We start from the raw sequence: 15,345 nt of genomic DNA, 5'->3' as shown, positions 1-15,345 counted from the left end.
GATGTCCTAGGTTCACATCAATACAGTACTATCTTTCTTTGGTCGGGCCTCACTCATGTCTTGGTCACGAATCCAGCGCTTGTACACCTTCGAATAGTAGGACTAACACGCGAGCCAATCTGATAGATATCGATCGTAATGAAACATACTTCACCCGGCCATGCAACCATTTCACGTCATTCTCCCTTCGTTTTGTGGACAACCACCTCTCCTCCATGGATATCCAACAGGAAATCATCCATTCCCCCATCCTCCACTATCTCATCATCTTCATCCAGATACAAATCTATCAGGAGCTCCTTCACACGCTCTACCGCCGCTATCATGCTTCGCGCGCCAAGGTCTGGGCTGTATTCCTCGGCGAGGACCTTGCAAACAGCTACATCCCTTTTAACCTGGAGATTGACGTTTCCCAGGAGCTGTTCATGGGGAGATGTTGCCGACGTCCTGGATAGCCTAACAGGGGCTCGGACCTTCTTGATCAGATCGAGGAGGAATTTGTGGCCCACGACAGCTTGTTCCACTGGCGAGAAAGGGAGGAAAGGTATGAACTCCGATATGCGGCCTGTTATGGGTGCCTAAACCCCCGGCTCGTGTCAGTTTTTAAAAGTAGTTTATAATTCGAGATGGGGACGGCTACTCACGCCGAAGTGCTGAAGGGAATCTGCTTTGAGAGTCTTCGATAGCTTCCGGACGAGGACTTTCCTCTCTTTTTCATTGTCACTGAAGATCTGTGGGTTCCGATCGCAAAAGCTCGTGATTGTGTTGTCGAAGGCGTTGGTGGCGAGGATCCAAATGGTGTTGGAACAGTCTACTGTGCTCAGATTCCGGCGATCCTGGTATTCGCCTGCACATTTCCGGTTAGGTTTAATTCCCATAGTTTGCCATGTAACATCAATTGATGGCTAAAATATATACACTCACCATTGTCAAACGGTACCAGAAGAGCCTGGTGGATATCTTTCGTTGTCTTCTCGAATTCGTCCAGAAACACAACACACCTCTGCCTAGCATTGTTTGCTAAGAAGTTATTCAGGGGAGTACCCCCACCTGCGCCAGTATAGGGATGCCTTGGACCGAAGAGTTCCATCTCGCGGTTAACAATGGTACAGTCCACAATATTCAGTGGTAGGCCCAATAAGTGCCCCATCCGCCGCGCCAGCTCCGTCTTGCCGTGCCCACTTGGGCCCGCGAAGATCAGGACTAGGGGACGGCGATGAGGGATCATCAAGTGGCTGATAAGTTTCTGGGAGAGCCGGCTGGCAGCGATTGTCTGGCCGATGAGGAAATAGGGGACGCCGAGGATGGGTTCGGCGTTGCGGAGCTTAGCAACCTGGCGATGCCGGACAGATGCCTTCTTCAACTTCGTTGAGCGCTCGAGGAGATAGCGATGGGTTAGGTTCAGGGCCTGAACGAGCTTCTTATGGGCTGCTTCTGTGTACCATACGTTGTCATCATCAGGAGAGAAGACTTGCAGCTTTCCGCCATCGTCGTTATAAAAGTCCTTATACAGGTTCTCAGGGATAGTCCGGGGGTTGGCACCGAGGCTCAGGAGAGTAGTGACCATGGGTATTGTGTCACCCTTGATATTGACGCCATTCACGATAGCGAAGGGGAGGAGAGGTATTTCGGAAGGTTTATGTGTGACGGAAATACTTGCACCATGCGAAACCCACAGCTTGAGGATGTCGGTGTTGTTGGATGCGACGACGTAGAAGATCGAGTGGAAGCCGCGTACCTCTTCCTGAAGGTGCTCCCTCACCGTCCTGTCATTGTAGTAGAGTAGGTAGTTGCTCACGGTCTGGAGGTCCTCTCCGTGGAGGACAGCCCCTACTAGTTTCTCAAGGTCGAAGTCATCTGGACCCTGGCCGTCGCTCATATCGGGGAGGAGGTGACCGGGATGAGGGATATCTGGAAGAATAAAGTCCCAGTCTGTTGACTCTAGGGGGTCCGATTCCTCTGAAGAGACGGACGCTGAATATGCCTCTTCGCCACTACCGATAGGAGGTATTGCAAAGCCATTAACACTCCCTTGATCGGTGTTGACGGCCGAGCCACTAGAGCTCGGCAGTAGAGAGAGGCGCGAAAGCAGATCCTCGCGGTCTGAGGTAACTGCGCGCTTCTCGGCTACGGGGGCAATCACCAATCGGGGAGGAAATACTGGAAGCGGGCTGAAAGATCCAGCACTGCTCCGGGTAGAACCCGAGTTAAGAGAACCTTTTCTTCGATGAGAAGCAAGAGTTGGGGATCTTGAGCGGGATGACGGCCTATTCAGCGAGTGTTTCTGCTCGTTAGGCAAGGACTGTCCAGATTGAAGAGTATCCCGATATTTGGTGTAAAGCTGATGGTGAGATCTAGCTTTCCTTAGGTCGTTTTGGGAAATCTAGAGTAGAGGGGAGATGAGCCTGCATTCGGTATCACGACTAGAGATTTCTCGCTGCTTCTGTACCTGAATCAGATGTGTTGCTCGCTCTCTCGTTACCGAACAATCCCTCATCAGCTCCACGACAGACGCTTCGTCGACCAGCGATGATGGAGCCATCCTTGCGGGCGACCTCATCTTAGAGAGAGCAAAGGCGATGAGAAGAGGGAGGTAAATGGCCAGGCGTATGATGGAATAGGTTGCGAAGAAGGAGCAGGTTTGGAGCTAGGGCATTGGACTCATCACCCAAGCCCGGGCATCCTAATAGATAAATCAATCCGTTGATAGACCATGCTATTGGGCGTTTGTGGGCTACGATCATGTTTTTTTCTGTCTCAAGAGGCCCAGCGCATGCGATGTACATCTACATCCACTGTACTAACCGAGATGCATCAATAGATTCGTTGGCGATCGGTGCGGCAGGCCAACTTCCCACACCTTTTCCCACAAGGTCCGAGCCTGGCCAACGCTGGGAGGCCCAGCATTACCCACGGGGTTTCGAATTGCACCCGGCTCTAGGAAAGGAACACCGCATGAGTCCGTCCATCTATTGAAATTACAAAAAAGTCTTGGGCTCGGTATTTGGACCGCTACTCCTGTATCGCCCGGTCAGCGTTGATGCCGGCTGAGATTCTATCGTCGAGACGGGACCGGAAAACAGCTTCGTTCGTGCGAATACCTGAACACTGTCGCAAAATAATCTATTGCACTCACCAGCAACCCGAAAACAACCAGAGAAATGCGGACCTCCCCCGGCCCCGTACTAAACGGGGGTCTAAACCTCTCCATGGCCACCGATTCCGACAGCGGAACATCGCAGGAACAAGACATTGAAATCGAAAACCGATCGTTGAGAGAGGAGATCGCCCGGCTTCAAAAAGAGCTCGCAGAAAATCAACTGATGCTCGACCAAGTCCTGGCGGATTACATCAACTCCCAATGTACTATACAAGAGAAGAACTGCCTCCTCGACCTAAAGGACGAGGAGATTTTACTCCTCCGAGAAAACCGGATTTTCCCGACGGAAGGACCCAGGCTAGGGCCGGGGATCGAGGGGTCAAGGACTCAGCGAACAAAGCAACAGCAAACGGAACAACGAGATGCGGCACTTAGACTTGAGATTGACCGCCTAGAGGCCGAACTGGCCGAAGAGAAACGGATTCTGGTGGAAATGAGGGATGAATGGGCGAGTGCTGAGGCGAGGCTCGAGGAAGCGCAGCAACGGTGCGCGAGCCTTGAGTCCCAGCTGCAATCTGAAGAGAAGATGCGGAGCGAAGTGAACGACAATGAGGCGAAAGTGAAGGAGTTGCAGGATCTTGTCCACTTCTTCAAGAGGAATAGCGAGAGGAATTCGAAACGTGTGACAGAGTTGACAGAAAAGCTAGAAGCGTTAACTGGTGCGGAATGCTGAGACGGCTGGGGCATGAACGGAGAAGTTGTAATTAGGTCCGAACACACGTCGTGCCGCGGCTCCAAATAGCTCGCCGACCTGGAAAGGACTAGGAGGACCAAAGGCAGCTAGTTCAATGGGTATGTGGAAGTGTTGAGAGACCTCTGGAAGTGATGGCTAAGAAAATTGACAAGTTGAAGAATGGGAAGCATATAACGGGTCCGCAGGGGAAATGCAAGGCAAATACGATACCTTCGAGAACGATGAAATAAAATTTAACCATAGAATCCTAGATCCAGCCTTGGGTGCCTATTTATACAAACGATGAGAGGACTCTCCAATGACAACAATGATCAACTCCACGATGCTCCCTCCTCCATGCCTCCATGCCTTCATGCCTCCCTCCCTAATGCAGCGGGTACTGAATCATTCTTCAACTTTCTCTTGAAATCCCGAGAGCCCGGAGCCTAACGAAATGACGCAACCTAAACTTAAAACCCCTTTCCCTAGGTTTGCTTTAAACTCAAACGGGTGGGCGACGAACAATTTTGTTTAAAATGCAAAACGCACTTTTCCCTTTGAATTACATCCAAACTATTCCTAGCGACCTAGGCAACATCGGCGAGCGCCGTCAAGCCCCTCATGTTTGCTAATGCCTGCTTCCACTGTTCCCAGGCAACACGTCCCCCGAAGGTTAGCAATGAAACACACACGGAGTCAAGACAAATTCCATTAGGTGCCAGAGACCGGAGAATCTTACCTGGAGGCTTAAATTGAGTATCAGACCGACAACCAGTGCGACGCTGACAACAATGGGTCCAACCATGTTATCAAAATCCTTTCCACTCCTCTCCACAATCATCTTCCTGCGCACCCTGAGCATCTTCTGGGCCCAAACATTGGCGAAGATGGCCACGAAGATGTAAAACACTCCCATGCTGCGGGCGACCGTCCCCGCGGCCGACGCTGTGTAGAGGGCGACGGCCAAACTGCCAAGGAGGATGCTGATATGCTGCCATTTGAGGAACGTGCGCTCGTTTGCGAGCCACACCTTGGGCTCGATCTTGAGCTCGCCCTTGTTCTTGATCCAGACCTGGGGTTCCACCACGCCCTGGGGGAGGGGCTCTTCCTCTCCGCGCCTAGCAAGAGAATAGCGCTTGAGCGAGAAGCTCGGCAGGATGGACGAAAGCGTTCCGTAATTCTTCGGTTGGCTGGGCTCGCCCTCTCCCTCGGCCTCCTGTCCGGCGCCTAGGGTCTCCTCGGTGCGAGTTTCGGAACCCAGTCGCTCAGAGAGATACGACTGGGTGACCGGCGAGCTCTGGGCAGGCCTGTAAGAGCTGACCTTTGTGCCTAGGTAGCTTCCCACCACCTGCTCGTCCTCGGCCTTCTCCGCACGCCTTTGCACGTCTTCTTCGAATGCCTTGCGAGGATCCTTGCGAATGTCGGTATTGAGATCGCTCATCCAGATCGGGAAGGAATTGACGTAGTCGTCGAAGAGAGAGGCCACACCGTGGAGGAACTTTGAAAATCTCGGGGCGGGGTGCACAAGATGCGACGCCATAAGCTCCTCAACCCAAGCCGGCTTCTTGCGAGCTCCATCACCCTTGATCTTGATTTCAAGGATGGAGTAAGGGAACTTGGAGACTTCTCCTTCTCTAACATTCTTGAACGGGTAAGTCATCCCGCTATCATCGATGTCGGTTCGGTGCCACTCATCGCGATTGCGGCACGGCCTGCTATCATCAAGCGTGTCCTCGCGGATGAAGGCGACATCGCTATCGATGGAAATACGAACACGGTCGTCCCCAGGCTTCTGGAACGCAGTTCGGACGTAGTTGGCGCGCATGATAGGCGAGACTCCATGCTCTTGGATGAAGTCGTGCAACTGGTCAGCAGTCTTCTTAAAAGCCTCAACCGCCTCCGCCGGCTGGCCCTGTCTCTCCATCTTTGCGATCGTCTTCTCCATATTGTATTCGCCCTTCAGGAACGGCAGGATGTATTTCTCCTTAATTGACATTCGCAATTCGGTGTTGCCGTTCTGGTCGTCGACCGTCTTCTTCTCGAGAATAATAGTGGGTTTAGAATTCAGCTTGCCGTACCAGCGAAGTCGGAGCGACGAGGCCGTCGACTTTCGATCGATCTTTGCGTTATACAACTCGAACTTGGGATTATCGAAGTAGAGCGATGTGATGGTAGGGTCATCACTAGGCGTCGATTCTGTCGCTTGTTGCGTGCTGTAGATGAGTGCGGGCAACCGGGGGAGGATATAGGTCTTGACCTCCAGCAGGTTATCAGGGTGGACCCAGACTATAGAGGTTTCGTAATGTTAGATGTTGTTGAGAGACAAGATGTGAATATACGAGTGTTATGGTGGGTGGTGGTGGGGTCATGATCATACATTTGTAGGCCGTGTATCGCTCGCCATTGTGAACCTCGCCTTCGTTTTCGAGATCGACCGGCTGCACGGGCTCCTTTCCCGTGGTCTCGCCCTCGAAGTGCTGCCTGATGATGAAGTACATGATGGAAAGCTTCTTCAGCAGTGGAGAGTATGCCGGCTCCGATGTGAACGGTCGGCTCTGAAGCGATACCTGCATCATCGGCCGAACCTTGTATCTGTCGCCTCGCTTGCGGTCATGCTTCTTGACAATTTTCTGGAACCCGGTATAGTTGATACTCGTAAACGCCTTGAGCTCGCGAATCTCCTTGGTGATGTTGTCCAGCTCCTTCTCAAGCTCCTTCAACCTTTCTTTCTGTACGCCGCTGCTGCTACCCGGTCCGTCCTTCGGCGCGAGGTCACGTACGGTTTCGAAAGCGGCATTTACTCGGTCCCTGATGGCGTCGAAGGTTGTTTCCTGGAACTTGGTGACCTTTTCGAGCTGAACGTTGAACATCTCGTCGCAGAAGTGCTTCTCGTCCTCCTCGGTCCATTGGATGTCCTCGTCCTCTTCGGACCTCCTCTCGCGGAGGAGAAGCTTGAGCTTGGCATAGTCAATGTACTCGTCCTTCCACGGAGGGTAGATGGACTCCTTGAGGGTCTTGCCGAACTTCATCTCGCTGGCGCAGAAGGGGTGGGCGAGATGTTACGAATGCGAGGATAAGGAGGATGAAAGGTACGTAAGATGTGACGTCAACTGTCTCTCAGAGAATGGGTAGGATAGAAAAAGGATTTCACTTGCACCCCGAAAGCCTGGCAGAATTGATACACTCGATGGAGAATACGAGTTTGGGGGCCTTCGTTGGGAACCTTGGAAGCTCACGGCAGCAGTGACGAGCGGGTGAGGAGAGAAAATATTTCTCGCTATTCTGTCTCCATGCGATAAACCCTCTTGACTCGAAGCTCTGTCACTCTAGTGGATTTCAACCCCCCAAGTAACTGTACAGGTACGAGGGATGATATTGCAAGATGTACCCACGAGCTCCCTTTGAAGGAAGAAACTACCTGTTGTTCACTCCACACTGAAGGTTATTATTATTGTTTGGGTTGAGAGTCGGGGAGCACCTGCCCCACTAGCTAGCGCCGGTATCCTGCGAGTAGCCAGCCGAGAGAGGACAGCACCAGCCACAGAATTGGCCAATCAAGATAGGACATTGAGCACGTGCCCAGGAAATGCAGGTCCCATCCTCTGTTGCACTGAGACTCGCAGCACCCCGGCATAATTACCCGCTTCGAAATACTCTTCCCAGATTCTCACGATACTTTTGTGCCGACCAGTTACAATTGTAGCGAAATTGATTAGTCAATCTGAGGAATAAGACTTTCTGAGACACGACAAAATTACCACACTCAACTACTAGCTAAGCGATATTTCTTAGCTTCAAATGCTACACTCCACAGTTCACCGAGCCTTTGATCACCGGGTTTGTCTTACCTGAGTTGTGCTCGTAGGAACTTGACCCATGAATCTGGGAGAGTCGGGACGCCGACGATGAACCTCAATGGACCCACGACTGGATCAATGGCAAAGCCCGTCGAGCCTTTACGAACCAAGACACCGGGTAACTCGCAACGTGTAATCGAGGAACTCGCGTTCAACCTTTTTATCTGTTTTTTTTTTTTTAGTGCGCGGATACTAGCTTTTGTTTTCTCCCACTACTTCTACGGAGTGGCTCCCTGATCAGGAGTTGTAGGATATTTGGGGACATCTCAAAAGGGGAAGGGCGGGATAACGATCAAGTCCACCCCTTTGACCATACAGGGCATTCCCTCCCCCCATGATCCATTCCCTGGACCAGAGGCGAGTATCTTTCCCTCATTAGTACGGTCAAGTGTACCCTTCGCCCAGGATGCCACTATTTGCATGAAAAGAACGGGCCCAATCCATCACCACCTTCCTCCTGGCCTAGAAAAGAAGCCTGACCAGACAACCTTGCTCCGAGTCAAGATAATTTACCACTGAGACTCCTTGGGAGCGGCAGCGGCCTCACCACCCCACTCACCACCGGCAGCGGGGGCAGCGCTCCAGTCCTCACCGGCACCGTCCCAGCCACCAGGGGCGGCGGTAGCACCAGCGAAGCCGGCGGGGGCAGCATCCCAGTCACCAGCAGCGGCAGCGAAGCCAGTGTCGACGACGGCAGCCTCCTCCTCAACGGCGGCCTTCTCCTCCTCAACCTTCTCCTCGGCCTCAGCCTCAGGGTCGCGGTCTGTTGTAACATTACGATTAGTAAACAAGCTCCATCAGGAAAGACAGCACTTCACAAAGGGTATATAACATAGAACTTACAGAAGTACAAGTCAGGCATGACGTCCCAGGGAGTCTCGCGGTTGTAGATGGTACCACGGAGACGGAGGACCTCACGGGCGAGCATCCACCAGATGAGGCCGATAGAGTGACGACCCTTGTTGTTGGTGGGGATGGCAACGTCGACGTACTCGGTGGGGGAGTCAGTGTCGCAGAGAGCGATGACAGGGATGTTGACGTAGCTGGCCTCCTTGATGGCCTGGTGGTCGGTACGGGGGTCGGTAACGATGATGAGACGGGGCTCCTTGAAAGAGCGAGTGATGTAGTTGGTGAAGCTACCGGGGGTGAAGCGACCGGCAATAGCGACGGCTCCAGTGTGGGCGGCGAACTTCAGGACGGCACGCTGACCGTAGGGACGAGCAGAGATAACGCAAATATCGGCGGGGTTGTCGACAGCGGTGATGATACGGGCGGCGAGGACAATCTTCTCCCTGCGCTCGACTGTCAGTATTCTGGGCCTTGCGAAGTTCGCTCGATTCGGATGAAAAATAAAAAAATTGCCAATCTCGAGAGAGAGCATCGCGGGCGCATTCTTCCCCAAGGAACCGCTACAACTTACCAGGTCTTGCCGATGTTGATAACGTTGACACCATCAACACGGGTCTTGTAGAGGTAAGGCTCCATATGGACCTGGAGGTTCTTGCTTCCGAGGTGACATTGAGCCGCGAGGAGCTTCTCAATGTCCTCGGAAGTGGCGTTGAAGATCGCGGGAAGGTTGGCGGGGGCCATCTTGAAGGAATATGTGTGTTCGGTGAGGAAAGGGAAAGGAAGAGGACGTGGTGGTGAGATGATGAAAAAGTGTAAGTTCACCCAGAATAATTTCTTCGTGATGTATATTTCCCTGCCTTCGCGAAAATGCCCCGCTGTAAAATGAATTTGTGTGGCCCTGGTAAACCCTCATCACAGTTTTTAGTATTCTAGGACGTACTGTGGTCTGTGCACAGAGGGACCTGAATCAGCCACGACCGGGGATCTCCATCCTGAGTCAGCTGACCACTAGCCACATTTACCGACATTGAAGCTGGGTACCGCCACTTCGACCGATTCTTGCAGGAAGAGTGGAAAGTCGCGAATCCAAATTTTGCGACTGCTTCAACAGGGAGACAAGGCAGTCAATTCGCTACGACAAGATGCCTCCCAGAGTACCCGGACTGACCAATGTAGGCACATGGACCTGTAAGTTTAACTTTTCGATACTTTTTTCTCTTAGCAACGTCCTAATTCCCCCTCCGTAGTGTGCCTACGACCAGCTATCAAACCGGCTTTCACGCCTTTGCTCCCCATCATCCAGTCCGCGAACCTCTCAAAATGGGAGAAGAAGCGGCTCGCCAAGAGGGACCCATACCGCTGGGCCCAAATACAGCAACGCAAGAACGCCAACCTCCAACGCCAAGAAGAGCTCCAGAAGGAGCGTGACGAGAAATGGGGATCGCCCATCTGGGGTGTTCCGACGCCCTTCACCGAGTCGTTCGATTCCGCCGGCCAGGAACCGCTCTCCCGTGTAGCCAGGGACGAGGAGGGAAACCCCGTAGAAGAGCCCAAGAAACTCCCGACCTCTCCCCACATCCTCAACCACCTCCTCTCCCGAGACGAATTCGAACATGCCATCCAACACGCCTACACTATGACTAAACCCGTCCTTGCGGGCGAGGGCCTGGACGAAACGGCCAAGGCCGAGGCCGAGCAGAAGCACGAGAAGAACCATGCGCGTGCCGTCGAGGCCCTGAGGCGCATCGTCTCCCTGGATAACGCGAGCTCTAAGATGCGCAAGCACGCGAATATCAGACGGTGCATCGAGGAGTTTGGACGCCACAATACCGACAAGATCCTCACCCCCAAGCCTCAATCGATTCACAAGAACCCCGTCGAGATGCCCGAGAGGTCCGGCCCTGATACGGGAAGCTCTGAGGTGCAAATTGCCATCCTCACCGTCAAGATCCGCAAGCTCGCGCAGGAGCTCGAGAAGAACAGGGGTTACAAGGATAAGCACAACAAGAGGAATCTCAGGGTACTCTGCCACCGCCGACAGAAGTTATTGAGGTATATGGAAAAGAGGGAGAGGGGAAGCGAGAGGTGGACTAATATGCTTGAGAAGCTGGGGTTGTCGCCTGCGACGTGGAAGGAACAAATCTCATTTTAAGATTGGGAAGTGTTGTAGAAAAAGAAGAACTGTAAGAGTAAAACCTGTATTCCCGGCCAGTTTCAATTGTACATGATAATAGAATATCAGCGGGGACGCATAGTGCCTCCAACCCAACCCTTGAAGTGGCCTTCAAACAAATCCTGTGACGCCGCAAAAAAAAAAAAAAACACTCTTCTTATGCTATGATTGAATGAGGATTACTCCCCTTACTCTTACGGGGCCATTAAAATCCTTCCAACTGTGAAAAGACGCTCTCTCTCCTACACTTCTACACGCAGGCACCCAACCGCTATTAGAACACACTAATGTAGTTTCCGATGCGGCTCTTTTGATTCTGGGAAATGCATTCTGCAATCCAGGTGATGTTGCGAATTTCCTTTTAAAGAAAGTCAGATTGAGAGATGCAACAAGAGGCGAGAATAAGCGACATACCTGTTCACGTAGCTTCACCCACGCATATACGATAGCAAAAGAGAACTGCCTCGTGAAAGCAGACTTGGAAATATTCATCTCCTTGAGGTAGAACATATCTTCCAAGCTCCTTGGGTTCCCATCATCCATCTCCTGGCCCTCAGCGTTACCAGGACCCGAAGGACCGTGGCCAAGCTGCGCGGAGGTGAAGAAGGTCTGGAGGTCCTCGACACCGCTGAGAGCTAACCGCACACCCTCGATATCGTCAGCCCTGGAGAGCATCAAAGTACCTTCAGGGAACAGACGTCCGAACGAAGGGTAGAGCTTGTTACGGTCAGCCTTCGTCAGCTCGGTGCCGAAGGAGTTCAAGGTGATGTTGATAGCTCGGCGGTCGGCCTCGAATTCCAGCAACTCAGACATAACCTCCGCAGTTGGCGTGCCGGCCATCTCGGGATGTGTGTTGACGAAGTTGTAGAAATCCTCGAGGTAGTTCTTATACAGCGTGTTCCGGACAATTTCGATGTTGAGCTCATCGAGGTCATGGTGGCTGAGACTGCCCTTAAAGTACGGAGCGAGAGGCGTTTCAACCAACACGCTGTTGTAGAGTTCCTCGATATTGGTAGCAACACAAAGCACGGGCAAGGTCTCAAACCACCCAAGAGGGTGGCATCGCTCTAGAAGCTCGCTTGTATCTCTCTCGTGGAGCGTGCCGGTGATTAGAAGCGCAACGTTATCGATCATGTATCCGTATGTGAGGTAGTCCATGAACTTGGCCATGGTTCCAGCAGCGTTGGCGCGCACATATCGGAACTCGTATACGAGCTTCTCTGTGGTTTTCGCGGCGAGACTAGCGGGCGAGGGGTTCGGGGGTAGCGTCGAGAGGAAGTCGCCGTAGGCAGGAGCAAGCTGCAGCTTTAGGTCTAATATCAAGCTGTTAGACATGGAGATGTAACGACGCATCTGGCTGGGATATAGGTGACAATACCGTCAACTGTCTCGCACTGCTTCAAGTTACTGTACATAGCCCCAGTAAGAAGACTGTTCCTGTATCCTCGGATAATACCCTCGAGGTATCTAGAATGAAGTTAAAATCTTGACGAGCGGGTGAATTCACTCTATGATACTGGCTGTCGTACCCATTATTGACGTTGAAGAAAAGGCCCTCCATTGCGAGGGTGCTCGGGCCTCACAATAGCACTGGCTTGTTATACTTCAACAACCGAAGCTGATTCCAAGATGCAAGTTATGACGATAATGATCCGGTTCGGCAGATGGCCAACAAGCGTCGTTGTTTCGTGGGAGCCTAGGAAGGGTGATTTATCGGGACGGCAATCAGCTTGAAGGAATATCGACAGTCGTTAAGATGATGGGGGAGGCAGAGAGGCTAGCGTGTAGGTAATTCTTGTTCATCCGTTAAGTTGGAGAGATGGCGCTGACTTCGCAAGCTGTTGAGTGCTATTATTTACAGGCGGACATCAATTGATCCCTTGTGATCAAGTGGACACAGGTGACAGCGAGCGCCAAGGAAAACGGCTGCCTATGAGCAGCTGGATAAATAGTTATTCCGCCGGCCGACTCTTTTTTTCTTTTGGCCCCGCCCACCCACGACTTTGCGTTCTTCCCATGAGAGAAGTAGCAGAGAGGAAAAAAAAAAAAAAAAAAAAATTAATAGTTTGGGAAGGTCCACCAAGCTTCTTCCAGGACGATAAAAAAATTCTTTTCCAGTCCTGCACCTACCTCTCTTTCCGAGTCCACCCCAAACATTGCGACATCGACTCGTAATTGCAGGTGGCCTTTGTCAATTCGGAGAAAGACCAAGCCAGAAACCATCTCAAGAATTGAAAAGAAGTACAATTGCAGCAGAAGAGGAGGGAAAGCGTCCCTCAACACCCACTCGCCATGCCTTCTCTATACATTATTGCCGACACGCCGGCAGGGTAAGTGCTTGCTTCTCTGGAAATATCCTTTGAACCTACAGCTGATTTGTCTCTTTTTCTTCAATCAGTTATGGTCTGTTCAAGGCCGCCGACAGGAAGCTTTTGAAGCGCGATGATCTCCGACAAAAACTCGCCAATGTTGAGGCGCTGACCGAAACGTGAGTACCATATTCAATCCCTTGAGTGCCTCTCGTTTTATTTTTCTCTTTTAGTTTCAGGCCATTAGGCCAATCCTAACACAGTATATGCGATAGTCTGCGATTAAAGTCTTTCGAAAAGTTTACCAGCCCAACTGTTGCCCTCGAAGAAGCCGCAGCTTTAGTCAACGGCAAGGTCCCCCAGACTCTTTCGGAGCTCTTGTCGAATATCAAGGACCCTGGTGATTCGACCATTGCTATTCCCGACCCTCGCCTATCGTCCGGCATCCGTGCTCTTCCCGGATTTGAGGCGGCTTCCCTTTACGCCAGCTCCTCGTCCGATTCTAAGACGGAAGACATTTTCAGAGCCATCCGAGAGCACCTAGATTCCCTCATCCCCGAGTCTGCCTCTACCTTTGAGAAGGTTGCCCTTGGTCTCAGTCACTCGGTACACCGACACAAGTTGAAGTTCAGCGCCGACAAGGTCGATGTCATGGTTATCCAGGCCGTCAAGCTTATTGAGGACATGGATAAGGAGCTCAATGTTTATGCCATGCGAACCCGAGAGTGGTATGGCTGGCACTTCCCCGAAATGGGCAAGCTCATCAGCGACCATGTAGCCTATGCCAGGGTCATTATTACTGCTGGCCGCCGACAAGGGTTTACCGAGGCTGATTTGACCACGGTCCTCCCCGAGGAAATCGCCGAAGCTGTAAAGGCCGCCGCTGAGATTAGTATGGGTACGGACGTCAGTGATGAGGATTTGGAGAACGTCCAACTGCTTGCCGCGCAGGTGGTTCAGTACTCCGAGTACCGGTCCCAGATTTCCAACTTCTTGGAGAACCGCATGCGCGCCTTGGCCCCTAACCTCACCGCGCTTGTTGGTTGGCTCGTGGGCGCCAAGTTGATCGCCCATGCTGGATCTCTGAGGAATCTCTCCATGTCTCCCGCATCCACCATCCAGATTCTCGGCGCTGAGAAGGCTCTCTTCCGCGCCCTCAAGACCAAGCATAATACTCCCAAGTACGGTATTCTATACAACTCGTCCCTCGTCGGACAGGCGTCGCAGAAGATGAAGGGTAAGATTGCCCGTATGCTTGCAGCTAAGACAGCACTTGGCCTGCGCATTGATGCTATTGAGCCTTTTATGAAGGAGGATGAGGAGGATGAGGCCACCCCTGCTGTGGAGCAGGACGAAGAGGAGAAGAGCCTGTTCGGTATCACGCAGAGGACGAGGTTAGAGAACCGGCTCCGCATGCTCGACGGAAAGCCTCTGCTTCCCAAGGGCGTTGCAGTCGGTCCTGACGGCCAGATCAAGGGCCCTGGCCAATTCTCTGTGAAGGAGGCTCGTGCCTACAATGACGAGGCCGACGGCATCACCAACGGAACCCCCAAGCCTTCTAAGAAGCCTCTGATTGAGGAGGTCTTGGACCAGGCGAACGGCGACGCCGAGTCCGACGATGAGATGGACGTCGACGATGAAAAGGACAAGAAGAAGGAGAAGAAGAAGAAGTCCAAGGAGGAAAAGTCCGAAAAGAAGTCTAAGAAGAGCAAGGGCAAGTCCGCCGAGAGCGCGGAGCCTGACTACGAGAAGCTGGCTGCCAGCGTCAACTTGTCTGTCAAGAAGTTCAAGAAGAAGCTCGATAAGGGTGAGATCACCATCAACGCCGACGGCACGGCCGAAGTTAGCAAGAAGAAGGAGAAGAGCAAGTCGGGCGAGAAGCGGAAGCGCGATGATGACGACGATGTTGAGCCTGAGCCCGAAGAGGGCTCCAAGAAGAAGAAGCACAAGAAGAAGAAGGGCGTCGAGGCGTAAATACCGCCCGACCGCCATTCTCCTTCTCTGCTCCCTTGTAATAGCTTCGTCAACTCTCTTGGTTTTCTTCTTGAGGCTTGATTTGTGTACGGGTATATTTCGCTCATGCGGCAGCGAGGATTCCAGACTATCGTGTACTGTCATCGATATCCCTATTCCCGCAGTTTTCCTCTTTTAAGGGATACTTTTGTTTCCGTTTCTCATGTCTCATCTCGTCTATCTTGTTTTCTGATTTCAAGAAAAGGAGGGAGGGGAAATCTAGGAGTTGAGGTTGGGAATTGTGTTCATAATGGACAACTGTCCAAGGCGTCAGGGCATCTTTTCCAAGTTCTTTTTTCGCGTCCTTTTTT

General features: G+C 52.2%; 6 protein-coding genes and 1 pseudogene across 6 annotated transcripts; 3 read left to right on the top strand and 4 right to left on the bottom strand.

Moving 5' to 3' along the window:
• Positions 1 to 176: 176 nt before the first annotated feature.
• Positions 177 to 2,542, bottom strand: SAPIO_CDS6668 (uncharacterized protein; the record flags this gene model as incomplete). The annotated part of the gene is made up of 4 exons (XM_016788715.1): positions 177 to 578; positions 645 to 847; positions 925 to 2,302; positions 2,450 to 2,542. The coding sequence occupies 4 exons, from the start codon at positions 2,540 to 2,542 to the stop codon at positions 177 to 179; spliced, it is 2,076 nt and encodes a 691-aa protein (XP_016641659.1).
• Positions 2,543 to 3,161: 619 nt separating this feature from the next.
• Positions 3,162 to 3,833, top strand: SAPIO_CDS6667 (annotated as a pseudogene; the record flags this gene model as incomplete).
• Positions 3,834 to 4,420: 587 nt separating this feature from the next.
• Positions 4,421 to 6,862, bottom strand: SAPIO_CDS6666 (VTC domain-containing protein; the record flags this gene model as incomplete). The annotated part of the gene is made up of 3 exons (XM_016788714.1): positions 4,421 to 4,477; positions 4,573 to 6,119; positions 6,211 to 6,862. 3 exons carry the CDS (start codon positions 6,860 to 6,862, stop codon positions 4,421 to 4,423), a joined length of 2,256 nt encoding a protein of 751 aa, XP_016641658.1.
• A 1,337-nt stretch (positions 6,863 to 8,199) lies between these two features.
• Positions 8,200 to 9,280, bottom strand: SAPIO_CDS6665 (40S ribosomal protein S0; the record flags this gene model as incomplete). The annotated part of the gene is made up of 3 exons (XM_016788713.1): positions 8,200 to 8,453; positions 8,534 to 8,982; positions 9,111 to 9,280. 3 exons carry the CDS (start codon positions 9,278 to 9,280, stop codon positions 8,200 to 8,202), a joined length of 873 nt encoding a protein of 290 aa, XP_016641657.1.
• Positions 9,281 to 9,681: 401 nt separating this feature from the next.
• On the top strand, positions 9,682 to 10,691 carry SAPIO_CDS6664 (Ribosomal protein S15; the record flags this gene model as incomplete). The annotated part of the gene is made up of 2 exons (XM_016788712.1): positions 9,682 to 9,727; positions 9,787 to 10,691. 2 exons carry the CDS (start codon positions 9,682 to 9,684, stop codon positions 10,689 to 10,691), a joined length of 951 nt encoding a protein of 316 aa, XP_016641656.1.
• Positions 10,692 to 10,986: 295 nt separating this feature from the next.
• SAPIO_CDS6663 (V-type proton ATPase subunit d) lies at positions 10,987 to 12,273 on the bottom strand (the record flags this gene model as incomplete). Its single annotated transcript, XM_016788711.1, has 4 exons — positions 10,987 to 11,070; positions 11,127 to 12,025; positions 12,091 to 12,179; positions 12,242 to 12,273. The coding sequence occupies 4 exons, from the start codon at positions 12,271 to 12,273 to the stop codon at positions 10,987 to 10,989; spliced, it is 1,104 nt and encodes a 367-aa protein (XP_016641655.1).
• A 731-nt stretch (positions 12,274 to 13,004) lies between these two features.
• SAPIO_CDS6662 (Nucleolar protein 58) lies at positions 13,005 to 14,995 on the top strand (the record flags this gene model as incomplete). Its single annotated transcript, XM_016788710.1, has 3 exons — positions 13,005 to 13,042; positions 13,111 to 13,200; positions 13,297 to 14,995. The coding sequence occupies 3 exons, from the start codon at positions 13,005 to 13,007 to the stop codon at positions 14,993 to 14,995; spliced, it is 1,827 nt and encodes a 608-aa protein (XP_016641654.1).
• Between the last annotated feature and the right edge of the window lie 350 nt (positions 14,996 to 15,345).

This window comes from Scedosporium apiospermum (assembly GCF_000732125.1).
Source record: "Scedosporium apiospermum strain IHEM 14462 chromosome Unknown SEQ_SAPIO_0106, whole genome shotgun sequence".
NCBI lineage: Eukaryota > Fungi > Ascomycota > Sordariomycetes > Microascales > Microascaceae > Scedosporium > Scedosporium apiospermum.
The sequence above is the reverse complement of the archived record's forward strand: the minus strand, read 5'-3'. Positions and strand labels throughout refer to the sequence as shown.